Source organism: Fusarium musae, chromosome 11 (genome assembly GCF_019915245.1).
Source record: "Fusarium musae strain F31 chromosome 11, whole genome shotgun sequence".
Taxonomy (NCBI): Eukaryota; Fungi; Ascomycota; class Sordariomycetes; order Hypocreales; family Nectriaceae; genus Fusarium; species Fusarium musae.
In genome coordinates this window covers 1690979-1707329 of record NC_058397.1, presented here as the reverse complement: position 1 = coordinate 1707329, position 16351 = coordinate 1690979, and the positions used below count along the sequence as shown (strand labels likewise).

Genomic DNA, 16351 nt, shown 5'->3' with positions numbered 1-16351 from the left:
AAGTTTCTTGGTGGACAGAGGATTTCGCTAGCTGGCTAATAGATAGGTGTTGGCATTGGTACTGTCGACCTGTGTACTCCTTTGTCTGGTTATCATTACTCAAGCCTCCCGCCGCCATATCCTAAGCTTAATATCCTGCCTATCTACTAGATCTAATACTCAAACCTCCATCGAGGATCAGAGTCTCCTCTCCAGTCCTCCACCTCTCCAACGTGCTTGATCTCATCACTTACTGCCGCCCGAGCATCATTCTGCTTCTTCAACCTCCAGCCAAGTATAGTCACAACCACAATATTAGCAACGAGGTATCCCAAAGCCATAGAATGTCCAACCACAAATCGCGGCCCATCACCAGATCGATACAGCTGCGTTCCCATAACTGCACCAAGGTTTCCAATACTAATCTGCATAGCATTCGCAATAGCTCGCTTCGTCTGACCAGATACGTTGATGGCGGGCCAACTCAGGACAAGGGCAGTGGCGGGGTAGATTCCAGCTGCTGCGAAGAACGTTCCGACGTATGATACTCCTGGTCTTGCGGTGGGGTTAGTGTTGGCGAGAAGGATGATGTAGCCAATTGCTGCGATACCAGCTGAGCCAGCGATAAAGACAGCGCGTTTGGCGAGTTTCTCGGAGGCAATGGCAGCACCTAGAGTTGTGACGAATGCGACGGCATAAGGCGGGATTGTCAAGAGCTGTGCGACTGCGGCTTTGTATCCGAGGTCCTTAATAATGGTGGGCTGATACCATTAGCAGGGATTCTAACTCAAAAGCAGGTTGACTTACCAAAAAAAGCGAAAGGGTGTACAGCGGCAGACTCATGGTGTGAAAGCCCAGACCGTAGAGCCAGCAATTTGGGTCGCTAAATGCCTCGCGAACAGCAGCCCAACTAAACTTCTCTTCGCGAATCGCGTCACTGTCTGCATGCAGGCGCTCATGAATAAATGACCGCTCCGATTTGGAGAGAAATTTTGAGGTATCGGGGTAGTTCTCGATGAACCAGTATGCCGCGACTGCGACTACTACTGTAGCGATACCTTCCTGCTTCTCGTCAGCTTAGCCTGGGGAACGTTAACGGCGTGGCTTACCAAGATAAAGATCCATCGCCAACCGTTATCCCAGACGACACCTGCCATCTTACCGATCCCCTGTTCCTGTTAGTACAGCCGTCTGAGTGAAGCAGATTGACTTACATATGCCAAGATACCACCAAATGCTCCAGCTAGGGATGCAGCACTGAAGAAGAGCGAGATACGATATTGCCGCTCACGTCGCTTATACCACATTGAGAAGTAGTACACGACACCTAACCATCATCAATACGATCACTCTAAACAGCAGCCCTCACGAGTAAACCCACCAGGAAACAATCCGCTCTCAGTTACACCCAGGAAGAATCGAGCAATGAAGAAGCCAGTCTTGTTCTGCACAATACCAAGCAGAGTCGCGACGATACCCCAGGCCACAGTTAGTGTTGGCAGCCATAGTCGAGGCGTAGTTCGCTTGAGTATGATGTTGCAGGGAATCTGGATCTGTCAGATACATACTTGGAGGCAGTGATGGGCGACAAACCTCAAAGAGAACATAACCGATAAAGTACAGCGTCAGACCAGTGAGATACTCATTACCCGCTATTAAATGTCAGAATTCAGTATCCACAGATCCGCTTATTTATCTTACACATATGGAGATCATCAATCATTCCTTCAATACGAGCATTGCCGACTGTTCCTTTATGTCAGCTTGACATCACGCCGTTCTGATGCGCTCCTCCGTACCATTGCTGCGGTCCAGGAATGACAGCAGATACAAGATCCCGACCGCTGGTAGAAGCTTCAAGTCAAGCTTGCGGAGGAGTGCCTTCTCGTTTATTGGTGAGCTAGAGTCGATGGTGCCGGCCTCATCGCTGAGGTCGGGCGGGGAATCGTTCTTCAGATCAGCGGCCATCGTGTAGAACTGCGTCTAGAGATTTTATGGTACAGAGTTTCAGGAACTTAAAAGCCCGGATGGAACATGTTGAATAAATATGCTTGCGGGGTCAGAGTGATGTCTCGGTCTAGTAATATTGCACCATACGTCCCTTGTTCAGATCTTCGCGAGGTTTCATCCATTTCAACATGTCATTTCGATGCAACGCTAATATTAGTACTTCTGTAACCACTGGGGAGACCACATCATCGAAAGTACCGCAGACAGATCTGCATCAATTCTTACTCTTTCTACAATTAAGAGCGATGCGCAGAGAGATTAGAGTACAGTGATGGATGCACAATCTAGATGCATCGACCGGAGCATTTTCCCCAAACGACCCAAACATGACGTTGACGCGTAGAATGAACCACTGCCGACACTCTATCACTCCCATGACATCACCATTTTGGTGAAGGGTTTGCTCGTTGAGACGGGGAGTTGATATGTCGCCATGTTAGTAGCCTCTGTCGTGATCTCAGGCGGGCCAATGGTAGCGTTTGTGATAACGGCTTGGCTTACCCGCTTGGGGTAGCGTGGAGAACCATGAACGTGGGATTTTGGGAATGCTGCAGCGAATCGAAAACTTGTAATAATGAACTTTTGATGTGTGCATTGCATTAAGAGAGTGAAACTGTAGGATAGAATAAAGCGGATATAACGGATTAAAATTGATGTTGGATTCACGCCACTAGCAGCCCTAGAAGTCGACCAGGTTCAATATTGCGTCCTGAAATCAGCCTGAAGACATCATTCAACGATCTCCTATATTTATAATCACAAATACATCTTCAAACATTAGGTATGCAACGTCTGTATAGCCTTATATCCCACTGGCAACCAAGCCCAGTCGGCAGCTCACGCATATCGAGCCCTGTGCCTTAAGAAGTTGAGATCCTATTGTTTCACGTTCAAGAGCGAATATTCCTCCAGTTATACGTTTTTGATTGCCAGCTAATACTTAAATTATTCATGGAAATGGTGCAGTTGTATGTTGTTACCCGTCAAGTTGAGATCCTCTCTCATCTACCGACAGGTCCAAGACCGTGATAGCAACTTACTGATCACCATTCAACCCATGGTTTCGTGGACCAGTTTATAGGAGACTATCTAATGGATATTTCTTGGGGCTTTTTTATGCGGTTTATTTCTAGAATGCAGATATCGTGTGATCAACCCCTCTTCAGCTCGTACTACCGAGGCCTTTTACATCCCTGCAACATATCATAGACAGGCCAAGCTAACTATTATCAACCTACTCGATACTATGCTCTAGATCTCAGATCACTCTTTCTCTAAAACCTTTTCCTAAAATGAGAGTAAATAAGGGGTTCTACTTCTGCGGCAACGAGATGGGAAATGATGTTGAAACCTAATGTGATATGCCGATAACCTTGTTCGTATGGGAACCCGGTACGTTACACGTTGCGGGGCGACATTGAGAAACGGTACACAACGGCAAAGAACACGTAGTCATTTGCATGAGGATTGTAATCCGTAGCTGAAATTTCTGACGGCAGTGGACTCGGACGGAAGGGAGATTTTCGAAGTTGCATACTACACCCGACTGCATGGAAACTACACTCTTGACTTGACGCTACGCTACGCTATAATCTTCACTCACTGACCACCATCGCTACTTCAGCCCTGTGCATCTCTCAGCTTCAGCTTTACTCCTCCTACCACGACGGAATGGCGTCCCTCATGACCAAAACCAACCCACCAAAGGACGGCATAAAGATTATCCACGCAGGTCTTTACCGTACAGGAACTGCTTCCATGGCTGCAGCATATCGGATCCTCGGCTACAAAGCTCACCATGCTCTACATAACGAATGGCATGAACCATGGACGAAACTCGAGCAAGCAGCAGAAGCTACCTTTCCGCACCTCAGCTATCTTCCAGATTATACTCATAACGGTCCTCGCCCACCGTTCGTTAGAGAAGATTGGCAGAATTTATGGGGTGGTTATGATGTCGCCACTGATATAGCGTCGACTTTCACGTTGGAGCTTATCAAGGCGTATCCTGATGCAAAGGTTGTCATTGTCCAGAGAAAGTTTGAAGATTGGTGGCCTTCGTTTCACTCTGAGATACTGGTCTCTGTATTCGAGGCAACTTGGCTTCAGAAGTTCTTGACGTGGTATGTTTTGCGTTTTCGGGCTTTACATGCCATGAGAAAGATTCTTGCTGGCTTTTTCTCTGTGAATGAGTACTCAGTGGAGGCCATTACGCCCGATATTGCAAGCAGGACGTATGAGGAATTTTATAGCAAGGTTCGGGAAGCTGTGCCAAAGGAGAGACGGTTAGAGTATTCGCTTGGGGATGGTTGGGAACCGCTTTGTGAATTCCTGGGAAAGGATATTCCGGATGTTGAGTTTCCAAGAGTTAATGATCGGAAGACTCATAGCGAGGACATGGAGCGGCTTATGGCGAAGCTTATGAGGGTTTCTATGGGGGTTCTTGGGCCATATCTCGTTGCGGTCCTTGCCGTTGCTGTAGTGTTTTATAATTGGTAAGGGTGCCCGTGATGCTTCAGATTGTCGCAGCCTGTTGCCAGTTCTCGTAGGTAGTGTGATGAGTCCCAAAATTGAAGTAGCATTAATATGTACTAATTGAATATTACACGATGTTATATAGGGCACCCAATCGATCTCATCCCAGAACTCCGTCATATTAGTACCAGGTCCAAACATCATAACTTATCGTAGCCCATCACCACAAATCATAAACCCTCATAGGCATGCCTCTCTTCCTCAACGGAAGAGCAGTATTGTTCCTCGTAACATTCTGGATAGTACATCCCTCCGTCTTGTACGTCTTATCATACTGCCCCGTCAGAACAGTAGCTAACCACTGAATAGCCGTTGCAGCATTAAGCGCAAAGTTCTGCGAATGCGTGCCAACAGTATTTCGTTGATACAAGATATTAGCACCGATGCCACAGTATCGCTCAATGAGCTTATCGGTGTTGGCAATCGGACTGATCTCATCGTGGACACCCTGGTACGCAAAGATGGGCCATTGGGGAACGCCGTGGTAGCCCATGATTCCATCGCGGTTGATAATGCGCTGAACGCGAGGATCGCGGAACAATTTTTCGCCGTCCTTGAAAAAGTCGAAGATATCGACTCCTGCATATGCGCGGCCTGCTTCAGCGAGGGTGTAGTTCTCGGCAGCTAGGAAGGCAGTCTTGTTGTTTTCTCCGGATGTCTTTAATTGAGAGAGAACGTACTTTTGTACGTCAGGGTATTGGCTTGTCAAACCGAGGATGGAGCTTGGCGCAAGACCAGCAGCGTCTTTGCCAGAAATAGCATCCAGGACAGCGGTTACATTCGGTGTCAAGCCGCCAAGCGCAGCACCAACGACTGTGTCTTCAAGATCAGGCGCATACTGCACAGCAAGCTCAGAAGCCCATTCACTAGCCAACGCGCCGCCAGAGTATCCCCAAAGCGCAACGCGAGGGTTCGTTGTGTCAAGACCAAGACCGAGAGAGAGAACAGCGCGGATTGAATCAAGAGTCGCATGTCCGGAGATGACACCCGCCGTGAACGACGCAAGAGGACCTTCGTAGTCGGGAACGCTGAGAAAAACGCCAAGACCTAGAGCAGCGTTGAAAAGCTCTAGACTGCTGACACCAGCTGCGGAGTACACTGCGTAACTTGGACTAGCATCCACATCTGCTGAATCGTAGGGAACTTGGTACGAGAGCAAAGCGCTCTGGTTGAACAGCTTCGCAGCAGAGCTGTTGGCCCCGAGCTTAGGCACGAAGAGCGTCGTGACGGCCCATGTCGGCTTGTACTGGCTGTCTGTAGTGCGGTATAGAATATTGTACGTCGCGGAGCTGTTTCCCGTGATGCGGGTCAAATTTCCGGGCGCAGGGCGTAGACGAAGAACAGTGCCGGGCTCTTTATTCTCATAGCCTTCTGGGGCGGTATACCATGGATCTTCACTGGGCGGAAGCGGTTCAGACGAGACAGCTCGTTTGTAAATATGGCCTTGAGCGGCAGCAGTGAGGCCTAGCAAAAGCGTGAGGACACGATGAAGAGCCATTGTGAAGTATGATGTAATTGACAACAGTCCAAGCCTGCAAGTAATGGCGGAGAAGTGTCTTTTTATAAGTTAACTCAATTTTATATCACATTACGTATGACGCCGAGCCGAGGCTTCCGCCAACCGTACCCCTCAGAAACTAAACATGGTTCAGGAAAAAAGGCTTGGAAGATGCCATTTCGATAGTTCACAACCTAGTTTGGCAGTCATGACGATGAGTGTTTGGTGGCGGGACGAATTAGCTTGTCCGACGTGACCAATTAGAGGAGTCGAAGTCCGCAAGGTTGGTCCGGTTTGCCGTTGGAGTTGCGGGGTTGAGAGCAAGGGTTGGTACTGAGTCCGACGGAGAGAAGGGTTTATTATTGTTTCCGGGGATGACGTTGGATGGGAGATGAGCCTTGTGATGTTTCAGTGGGGGGATGTGTGCTTGGCTGTTGCTGGGTGGTGTTTTGCTTGGAATATCGACATGGTGATGGAGATGGAGATGGAGGAAGCCACTGTTGAGGGACACGGCAGACTGACGTCCGCTGGTGAGCCAAGGCTGAGAATCAGAACCTTGGAGTGGTATACACCATTAACAAAGTTCTTCGGCTTACTTGCCAGTACTGGCGTCGCCCGTTACGCGTGCGTGCGCTGCGTTTGTGCGTTGGCATCACTAGCTTGGTCGTCAAATGCGGGGTTTCAATCCAACGATTGAACTGCCCGATGTGCAAAGTGGCAGAAAGAACATGTGCAATGCAATTGATGTGATGACCGTCATCAAGGCCTGGCCCAGAGCTTCGGAAACTTTCATCTTGCAGTACAAGGTTCTAGAGTAATCGGTAGATCTCTCCGTAGAGTTTAATTGACCTCAATGGCACCGTATCATTGATGACGCAATGGGCTGGTAATCTTAGGCGTTGATGAGAGCTTGATGGAGATAATATGCAGTTAGATATGTTAGTGTGATATCTGATGCCTGCATTTTTGACAATTGCTACTGTCAATATATTAGCGTCACTGACTAATTTATTCTGTCGCCCTGCTAGCCTACCCGGTACTTGATGGTAAGTTTATTTACACAGCCTGTAGACCTCGTGCCTGCGCTTACTACTTTGTAATGTGCTAGAAACTATGTTATAATACTATGATATAACGATAGGTCTGTTCTGATTCGGATTTAAAAAAGCTCCATTATTGTGTATTCTGTAGAAAGCGCATCACAGCTCAAGTTGCTCCAAATCATTAGGTGATCATTGAAAAGCGGCGTCTAACTTTGGTGGATACCAAGCCTGTTCAGAAATTTCCATGATGTCTTGACTCCGATATAATGTCTATTCGAAGAGTGCATTCCACAAATTGTTTACGGCCCAGAAGTCCCGCCGCATCCGGTAGGTTTCTACTCAGCCTTCCAGTAGGGGTTGTTGATGGCCTCAGTAATAATCTGTCTAAGTGGCTTCCAGTCTTCCTGACCAGCCCATTTCTTCAATAGAGCAACAGACTCAGACTGATCGGTCGAGAGCTTGAGATAGAACGTCTCAGGATAGTCATCGATGAACTTCCTCTGCGGTCGAAGCTGTCGCAGAATGGGCAAGAAATCATTCCAGTGAGCTTTATGACCCCACGTCTGGAGACGCGCATCCTTGACTTCGGGATCAAGAATGGCAGCGGCGTGGATGAGGGCAACGTCTTGGATGTCAACAAAGAATGCTAAGTAGCTGAATGTTAGCATTCTGGGAGGCAGTTGGTTGATCATGCGACCTACCAGTTTGGAACGTATCAATCATCTCCCTCTTCTCGATGAAGAGAGAATAAATCCAGTTGCCGTATGAAGAGGCATGTCTCTCGTGCAGCGGCTCGCCCAGGATACCTGAAGGGCTGACAACATTTGTCACAAAGTGAGGCTTGTTCTCGTCGACGTATTTCCATAGCGCTTGTTCTGCAGCGACCTTGCTTGCGGCATAGACGAGCATTGCGCGCGAGGGTTCGTAAGGCGGTGGAGCCCAGGCCTCGTTGACAGCAAACTCGTTCCATGAATTGCGGTCGACGACACCATCTTGGTCAGCTGTCGGGAAGACTGCCGCGACGATGGAGCTAGTGAATACGAAGCGGGTAACAGATGACTCTTTGGATGCACTTTCGAGGACAGAGGTTACTCCTGCGACGGTCTGGGGAACGACATTGTTGGGGTTGGGATCAAAGTCCAGGACACTTGCGATGTGAGCAACGGCCGAGACGCCTTTTACGGCCTCGTCAAAAGCTCCGGTGGCAGATAGATCAGGAACCGTGACGAGCTCGTAAGAGCCACTGTGGGCATAAGACTTGAAATGATCGTCAATGAGCCATTGGGCTTTGGTTTGGTCACGGACTGTGCCTCGGACTTTGTAGCCGCGCTGGAGAAGCTGACGGGTAACGTGGCTGGCGACAAAGCCTGTGGCGCCGGTGACGAGGACCCACGATCCGGTGGGGATGGCTGTTGGAGGTGAAGACATTGTGTAATACTGGCGTATTAAAGGTGAGAAGGCTATGTGAGTTGTAAGTCTGAGACGGATGAGGTCAAGTCGCGGATCGATGTGCAGATATATAGCTTTCTAAGAGTCGACGAGGGACATAACAGCCGCCGGATGCCATGGCTCATCTCTCGAGCTTACAAACCAACAGATGCTTCTTAATGAAGTAAATCATCTCATCGAAGCCAAAAGAACAGGAATTATCTTGTAAATGGCCCGAACGGATATGTGTTGCGGTCATATTCTGAGATTCGGCACTCTCTACTTGAAAAGGAAGTCCTAATGCTTGGCAAAGTGGACACTAACAACAACTACGAATCGCGGAGAAGGCTACATCTTGTGATGATATGTATAATAGACATACGCTTACACAAGAAATTGAATAACAGGTTCTATTTCGTTTACCAGCAGTGGCTGGAGTAAGCAATACCCTTTGGTAACTGTAGCCCTGGACTTTCCCGCATCTCAAGGAATCTAAGATACATGCGCTTCAGCAGTCCCGTCCCATCAAGACACTGCGAGCCCCCCGCCGCTTCTATCATCGCAAACACACCCTGAATATGCTGCCTCGCAACAACAGCTTCACCATAGCTTACCTGGTCAAATATTAGAACAGATCTCGTCATATAGCACAGACTCACAGAGCTTACCTCGTCTAAAGCCATAGCACAGGCTTTTGCAATGGTCACCGCACTAAGAGTCGGTGAGGCGCCACTAACAGCATGGCGTAATGCCTTAAGACCGTTGTACTTGTACTGTAGCGCGGCCTGCATCAAACCAGAGTTGGGATTGTTGCTAACGATGTGGCGACATGCGCCGAGGAGAATGATGGAACACAGAAGATCGCTGTCTGTTATGGCGAGACCAACCCAATCACGCATTACATGTCCTACATGGTCGTTCATCTGATCGAAAAGACGACATGTCTTGACCTTATTTGGAACGACGACGCGGATATCTTCGGTTGTTGTTAGCGGATGAGCATGAACAAAGGGATGAACATACAGTGATCAAGAAGAAAGGTCTCATGAGACAAGAGCTGTTTCGGAAGCGCGGCAAACGGATCACAGCTATACCCAAGAACCTTGTTCAATGAAGTACTCTCCGCATTTCTAGCCATGTCCTCCCGATGTTTCTGCATTCTTAGTCTTCTCTCCTTGGCATGTCTCTGCCGAACCGCATGGGAGTGGGTTAAGCTCCGGACATGCTTGGAGACAGGCTCAGCTGGGTTAGGGACGGTGACAAATTGAAAGTCTCGCGACATTTTTGATTCCTTGCATTGATCTTGTGATTCATGAGATGGAAAGCGTGAAGGTCGAACTGTCGGAGAGAATGAGATTGACCGAGTTACTAAGCTGAGGTGAAATGCCAAGACTTATAACTACTTGTTTGGGTTAGTGTGAGCTCTGGGAATCAGTGAGCTATTTTTGGCTGGCGCGGGCATCTGAACGCACGCCCTTGAGGAGCATGATCAGGTCAAGCTTTACCTAAAGGATGAAGATGTAATACCCATATCGCACAGGTCCTTGCTCATTCCAGAGCTTACGGAGTGTATCGGAGGCACATTGCTCAACATTCGCAGCGAGTATCATGAATCCTGTTCTGTGCCAAGTATCCATCGTTTCTTGGATATTACATAACGACATAACTCCACGGGACAGATTATCTATATCGTACAGTATTTTGCAGCAAGACATTTCTCTTTTGCCATTCCTCCATTGATCCACCAACTCTCAGCGCTCCTATACACCGTAGCGAAACTCGCGGAACTTCTTTTGATAGTAATACGTCGCAAGTCCACCCACGGCACCAAGAAGAAGCGGCACAGGAGCTCGACCACCAGTCTTGATGATTCTAGGTACAGCAGAGCCGGTAAGGAGGACACTGTTGGCGAGAGCAAGCTCAGATCCGTAGTCCTTGTTGTTCTTGAGGAGATAGCCTGCGTCTTGTGAGTCGTGAGATGAGGTGGGGTGAGGGGAGAACGTACCAGCGTAGGCGTATGAGACACCGAGACCGACGCCAGCGACGAGAGAAGGCGTTGAGCGAGTTCGGATGTAGCCAGCTGTACCGCCAGCGGCCACTGCAAATGAAAGGTGATCAATTGGGATCCAGGTCACAGTGGGGGTTGGTGAGGTGACTTACGGAGACCTGCGAGAGTGAATGAAGGGTGCTCGGCCATTTTTGCGACGTCAATGGCGATCAATGATAACACTGGGAACAAGCTTTTGGGTTGATGAGGCTTGTCGGCATCAGCGGCATTTGGTGGGATGATCTTCGAAACTGGCTGACAAATGCTCGGAGAAATGTGGTTCCGGAGCTCATCATGCGAACACGGTCGCGCATCCAGAACGCGTTATCAAGTATCGTGGTTCTCTGAACGATGAGACTGGAAACACCTCAATAATACTATCTTTGTGAGATTTATCAGTTGCGATGCTCTCTTAAGGCGCCTCGCACCCATTCCAGGCCCGCGACCAACCCTTCCCCGGTCAAGGCGCTCGTAGACTGAACGCGCTGTAAATCACGTGTTAGCATCAGCTTGGAAGTGCGATGTGAGGCTGGACTGACACATTTCGACGGTTTGTGAAGATAATGTTGTACATCGAGATATTCAATCAATTCCGCGACGCTCATGGCTTTCTGTCTCATGTCAGTGCCCAAGATGACACCTGTCAAGATGCTTCCCTCACCGGATCGTCCTGCTTGTTCGCGAGGACCAAAAATGGTTGTTGCTCGAGCATATCCTCCTTCAACAACCCAGCCAATTCCATTTTGACTTCGGGCAGCGCATCCTTGTCCGTGCTGTCGATGGCAAACACAACGGCTTGTAGTCTGGACATGAAACTTCTCCAGCAAGGTCTCCAGTTACGGTTTCCAGCGTAGTCGAAGAGCTTAAACTGTTGGTTTCCCTGGAACACGGGTGTGATTTCGATAGCTATTGATGTTAGTGTTGTGACTTCAATTGCCGGCAGAAGGAGACTTCACTCTCAATGGATGGCTTCACCGGATCTGAGTTTCCGCTTAACTTATGCACGATGGTTGTTTTTCCTGCTGAGCGAAGACCGATTAAGCCAACTGTGATTGGGGGTGGAGCCCAGAGCTGAGAGACCGTGGCGCCCATGTTGAATTCTTTCGCTATTGATGTTGGGCTTTGTAGGAACGGAGTGTTGTTTGTCGTGGGCGGAGCTCTGTGTTTTATGAATCCGTTGCAGGGCTGAGCAGGCGTCAGCGGGGACTAACAAGTAAGCACTACTCTTGAAAGCTAACCCACTTCGGTCACTTGTACGATGGTGTCGAGCCAAAAACTGACTTGACCCTCATGCCTTCCATCTTTGTTCGAGATTGTGATACCAATCGTTTCTATGTCCATAGGACAAGTGGCTAAGCTCATCGAGTTTATATTGTGAATTCTTTTGAGAGACAATATTTACGGATAACTCTTTCCAGGGCGGTCATTCAGCACGATCGATAGTCAAAATGGCACTTCAGGCCCTGATACCCCCCGAGATTGCGGGTGATGCCGACCGCCGGGATCCTTAAACAACAGGATTCAAGCGTGTCTGAGTAAATTTAAAAGCCATTGATCCCCGGCAAGGGTTCTAGATCTCCTACGGTTGTTTGACCCGAATGCTCCTGTTCCTCAACCGGACGGGGATAAGCCACACGCATTTGATCATCCTACACACGAAGCAAGGGGGATACGAGGCGAGAACGGCAGCGAATGACGATCGGTAACCAAATACTGCCTGCGCTGCTCAAAGTCGTGTCATGCGGTCGTTGGGGGCATGGTCGACGCAGGAGGCCGACCGTGATAACTTGAACCACCAATAGGCGCTGCTAGTTTGAAACAAACACTGTCTAATAGAAGCCGTTCCCAAAACATCCTTTGCCAATCGTAGCTAGAGACAAACAGTATCTACTAGAGCACCACTTGAGTTGATGATAATTCAATTGGAGAGCCTTTCAAGGCAGCACTTTGTCGCTTAGACGGCCGATAATCAGTAGTACGCGGCGCTTCGTTTTTTGAACCTAAGGCCGTTTGCCAGTAGTAAGAGACCGCAATTGGTGTTGACACTGGCAAGCAGCTGCGTGGTAGTGCATGAAGTTTTACTCTTTTGTCACTCATGCAAGCTGCTGTACCCCTCCTTTCCCCCTCTCTTTCCATCTCTTCTCTCTGCTCTCTACTCTCTTCCTCCTCCCAAGATTCCATTCCTTCCCTTCTCATATCAATCTCACTGGCGATTTCATACGACAACCAGCACCAGGAAAGTCGCGCGATCTAGCTCTATCTTCCAAGCGATATGAGTGCTAACAAACTTACAGCCTAGAAACAGCCAGCGACTGATTCACCATGCCGGGCAAGAGAGCAAAGAAGCTGCCGCGCTCATGGTCCATGTTCCCTGATCTCCACGACCCAGTCGCCAAGAAACTTGAAGAAGATCAGCTCGACTACACCTTCTTCGAAAAGGACGAGGATCTTGGCACCATCCGTACCTACGACACCAACATCATCGGGCGGTTCATATGCCACAACAACAAATGCTCCTCCCCCGGCTGGAAGAGCATGGTCGTGGCCATCACGATCCGCGCGTACTCCCGCAACCGCTATAATGTCCGCGTGTACCACCAGCGCTGCCTCAAATGCAACCACTTAAGCAAGCCGAATCTCAACGAAGAGACCTATGTCGACAGAGTCTCTTACCGCATCAGGAAGTGGAATGGAGTTGAGGTTGAAAAGCCCCAGTACTATGAGAAGTCCACGGCGCCTCACGAGGAACGTCACTGCGAGGGATGCAAGGCCGGACACTGCAAGAAGGGAAGATAGAACAGCGAGGATGACATGTATTTCTCTTGAGCTGGTGGTGACTTGGCGGTGGACGTTGGGCTTGGACAAGAAAGACAACTAGAATATGACATGTCCGGCGCTTCCTGTAGCTAGCATCAAAGTTTGCCAACTTCAATTGATCGGACCAACTCTGCATTCATTGAAGAGCTACAGTGACTTCGCATGGGGAGTACCTCAAGTGTAGACTAAGAACAATCAAAGGGCTGTCGACGACACAGTGAAACGTTCCATTCAGGTTGTGAGTGGGGGTCCTTCATCTGTGGCCGTTTACTTAGCCTCACTAGTGCAACCTCATAGCAAAACTGTCACAGAGAAGGCCACATTTTTCCATCTCGGATTTTGCAGTCCTTTCGACGGTTTTAAAAATAAGTCCCAGCCACACTTTCCACACGATTTGTCCACCCTTACTCGGCCCCGCAACCAACCCAGCAGCCGAGATCGTCAGCCAGCCACAACACATCTTCTACAGCCAACAGATCAGGCAAAATAAATGGAGATGAATTCACAGAGAGTGCAAAAAACATACAACAGCGGGGATTCGCTGGTCGTCACCGACCCAACTACTAATCCGCCCCTTGCAGGCTTGACTATGGGAGAGCGGACGGGATCCCGTATTCTACTGCAGGTATGGTCGTATGTGACAGAATGCACTTCCGTTAGGACTCAAGAGCACGGACAGATAGTCCCCTGTATCTCACCTAGGAGTCAAATAAATCTTACACTTGCAGAGAACCATAGCAACATGTTACAACTTCGCCCTGTCTCCAGTGATTCTGCAGTACTCGGTATCCTGTCTCACCGAATGTCCTTTACAGACATGCCCCGGATCATCTCGCCAAACAGTAGCGATATTCCCCTTTATGAATCTTGTGCGGACGATCGACATCCTGTGTCTTGACATCAGGGGTGCCATGCACAGACGGTGCATCTCCTAGAGCATCTATCGAAGAGGCAACATTGGGACATCAGCACGGAGATTCACAACCTGGTTGGTTTGGCCTCATGACTCTGGGTCAGAGGTAAAGGAAACTTCGCTGTAACTTCGAAGCCTCCATCCATAGGTACACCAACGTTATTTCTCTTGGCTGTTGTTGAGAGCTTTGGCATTATCCTGTATGCTTGACCTTGCCTACTCACCTGTCTTCTGGCTCTCTCGGTCGTATGATTGCATCTGCTGGTATGAATATTCTCTAGCAGTATCGTAAGGTTACATACGATGTGAATAAGAGGATTCGATTAGTCAGTATCAGTATCCCCGTAGATACCGTAATCAAGGTCCGCTTACCATTCAATTATGCTCACGGGCTGTAGATGACAATTCGCGATAATCTTCTCCGCCATGTAAATACTATGAGCCAAGTAGCAATTATTTTCCTTGTAATTCTCATCAGTCACAACTGCTATTACGTTGCCCGCTATCTCAACATATCACACTTCATTCTTCGCGGTGCTTGTACTATCAATACACTAATTAAAGGAGCTAAACAGTAAACTGAGGCATTATCGCCGTTAGGCCTTGCTTATGGAAAGCTAAGACTTCTTCGCCGTCTTCTTCTCTGCCTCCTTTTTCTTCTGTGTACAAGCCGCACAATCACTTGCTATGATTTCCAGACAAGGATATCGCATAGGGCATTTCAGAGGATCACCATTGTTTTGTCCACATTGTTCCACTTTCTGCTCAGTCCTTGGGGCGCTGCAGCCGCAGATATAAGTAAGATCCTTGATCTTACACATAGTTCTGGCTTATTGGTAGTCGTTCCTATTGATGTTTGACGCTTGATACTTGGTTGTCGCTAGATCTCGTGTACGTAAACATGCTGTCTTAGTTTTGGGAGCGGTATTTATACATCACGGTTCGTTTCCCCTGATTAATCACGAGTCAAGTTAGAGTTCTTGCAAGTATTAAGTACTGTACAACTGCTGACTTTATTGAATACCAATGATGACTTGTCGTGGTTTCCAGCGACTGATGCGCTGTTTCCCAGGGCATCAATCAGCATAGCTTGAGATCAAATCAAAGCAGGCTTACAATTTCCCGAATCACAGGATCGGTGGTATTCATAATTCAGAGTGAAATATTCTCAACGGAGGATGGTACCTAGTAAAGGGGCTTGCAGGTCCATGTTTCAGTGATCAAGCTGACTCTTGAGAGTTCGTCGCAGACACGTTGACTCGCGAATTGAATGGACTTGCATTACAGGTTATGAATCCTTATGTGACTCATAACTACACTGTTGGGAATAGCAAGGCGTCTTTCACCTGGTAAACTCTGCCCCTGACTTACGGTACCTTTCTCTTCTTGTCCCCCACTTGCTTCCTATAATCCCGAATTCTAAGAGCGTTCGCATCAAAGGCTGTCAATTTCGTTCTAGGCTGTAGAGTGTAAAAAGATTGCCTACTTAAATTAAACTCTATAACGTATTATAGTTAATCTATTTATTTATTTCTATTCATTAACTATAGCTCTTAAATAACCTCTGCAATCAGATATAGAAGATATCTGCGAGGCTCCGTGGAAAGACAAGCTAGATCTATAGCACGACCAAGGTTTCATTACAAAGTGTAGGCATTAGTATCTCACTAAGATACCTGCGATCACCCATATGAGCCCTACGTGTCCGGTACCGAGCCCTTGCAAGGCACTGGAATCAACGGATAGTGATCTATTGGCCTTGCTCCTGTCCACTCGGGTTAGTTTAGGGACCCCTAGAAAACGTCACCTGTAGAGTAATCCTCCTCCTCAACTATTAACAATTACTGCCAGCTCACGCAACTTGATGGGTTTCGTAATAAAAACATCGACACCACTTCTGGTTGCTTCCTCCCGCGTACTCTCAGAGCCAAGCCCCGTGATAGCCAAGATCTTGGATGCAGCTATTCCGCTATATCGCTCAAACGCTCGTATCTGACGCGTAGCCTCTAGACCGTCCATCACCGGCATCGATATATCCATGAGTACACACTTGAACTGCCCCGGCGTCTCTTTGTACGCAT

At 48.4% G+C, this 16351-nt stretch overlaps 7 protein-coding genes across 7 annotated transcripts; 1 reads left to right on the top strand and 6 right to left on the bottom strand.

The window, feature by feature from the left end:
* Positions 1 to 152: 152 nt before the first annotated feature.
* Positions 153 to 1947, bottom strand: J7337_013671 (uncharacterized protein; the record flags this gene model as incomplete). The annotated part of the gene is made up of 7 exons (XM_044831150.1): positions 153 to 740; positions 787 to 1041; positions 1089 to 1148; positions 1194 to 1222; positions 1349 to 1526; positions 1573 to 1631; positions 1779 to 1947. 7 exons carry the CDS (start codon positions 1945 to 1947, stop codon positions 153 to 155), a joined length of 1338 nt encoding a protein of 445 aa, XP_044674425.1.
* A 2737-nt stretch (positions 1948 to 4684) lies between these two features.
* TRI8 (Trichothecene C-3 esterase) lies at positions 4685 to 6022 on the bottom strand (the record flags this gene model as incomplete). The annotated part of the gene is made up of 1 exon (XM_044831149.1): positions 4685 to 6022. One exon carries the CDS (start codon positions 6020 to 6022, stop codon positions 4685 to 4687), a length of 1338 nt encoding a protein of 445 aa, XP_044674424.1.
* A 1378-nt stretch (positions 6023 to 7400) lies between these two features.
* Positions 7401 to 8493, bottom strand: J7337_013669 (uncharacterized protein; the record flags this gene model as incomplete). Its single annotated transcript, XM_044831148.1, has 2 exons — positions 7401 to 7711; positions 7767 to 8493. 2 exons carry the CDS (start codon positions 8491 to 8493, stop codon positions 7401 to 7403), a joined length of 1038 nt encoding a protein of 345 aa, XP_044674423.1.
* Positions 8494 to 8912: 419 nt separating this feature from the next.
* Positions 8913 to 9775, bottom strand: J7337_013668 (uncharacterized protein; the record flags this gene model as incomplete). The annotated part of the gene is made up of 2 exons (XM_044831147.1): positions 8913 to 9469; positions 9517 to 9775. 2 exons carry the CDS (start codon positions 9773 to 9775, stop codon positions 8913 to 8915), a joined length of 816 nt encoding a protein of 271 aa, XP_044674422.1.
* Positions 9776 to 10253: 478 nt separating this feature from the next.
* J7337_013667 (uncharacterized protein) lies at positions 10254 to 10690 on the bottom strand (the record flags this gene model as incomplete). The annotated part of the gene is made up of 2 exons (XM_044831146.1): positions 10254 to 10591; positions 10654 to 10690. 2 exons carry the CDS (start codon positions 10688 to 10690, stop codon positions 10254 to 10256), a joined length of 375 nt encoding a protein of 124 aa, XP_044674421.1.
* Positions 10691 to 11183: 493 nt separating this feature from the next.
* Positions 11184 to 11632, bottom strand: J7337_013666 (uncharacterized protein; the record flags this gene model as incomplete). The annotated part of the gene is made up of 2 exons (XM_044831145.1): positions 11184 to 11446; positions 11497 to 11632. 2 exons carry the CDS (start codon positions 11630 to 11632, stop codon positions 11184 to 11186), a joined length of 399 nt encoding a protein of 132 aa, XP_044674420.1.
* Positions 11633 to 12862: 1230 nt separating this feature from the next.
* J7337_013665 (uncharacterized protein) lies at positions 12863 to 13336 on the top strand (the record flags this gene model as incomplete). The annotated part of the gene is made up of 1 exon (XM_044831144.1): positions 12863 to 13336. The coding sequence occupies one exon, from the start codon at positions 12863 to 12865 to the stop codon at positions 13334 to 13336; it is 474 nt and encodes a 157-aa protein (XP_044674419.1).
* Positions 13337 to 16351: the final 3015 nt, after the last annotated feature.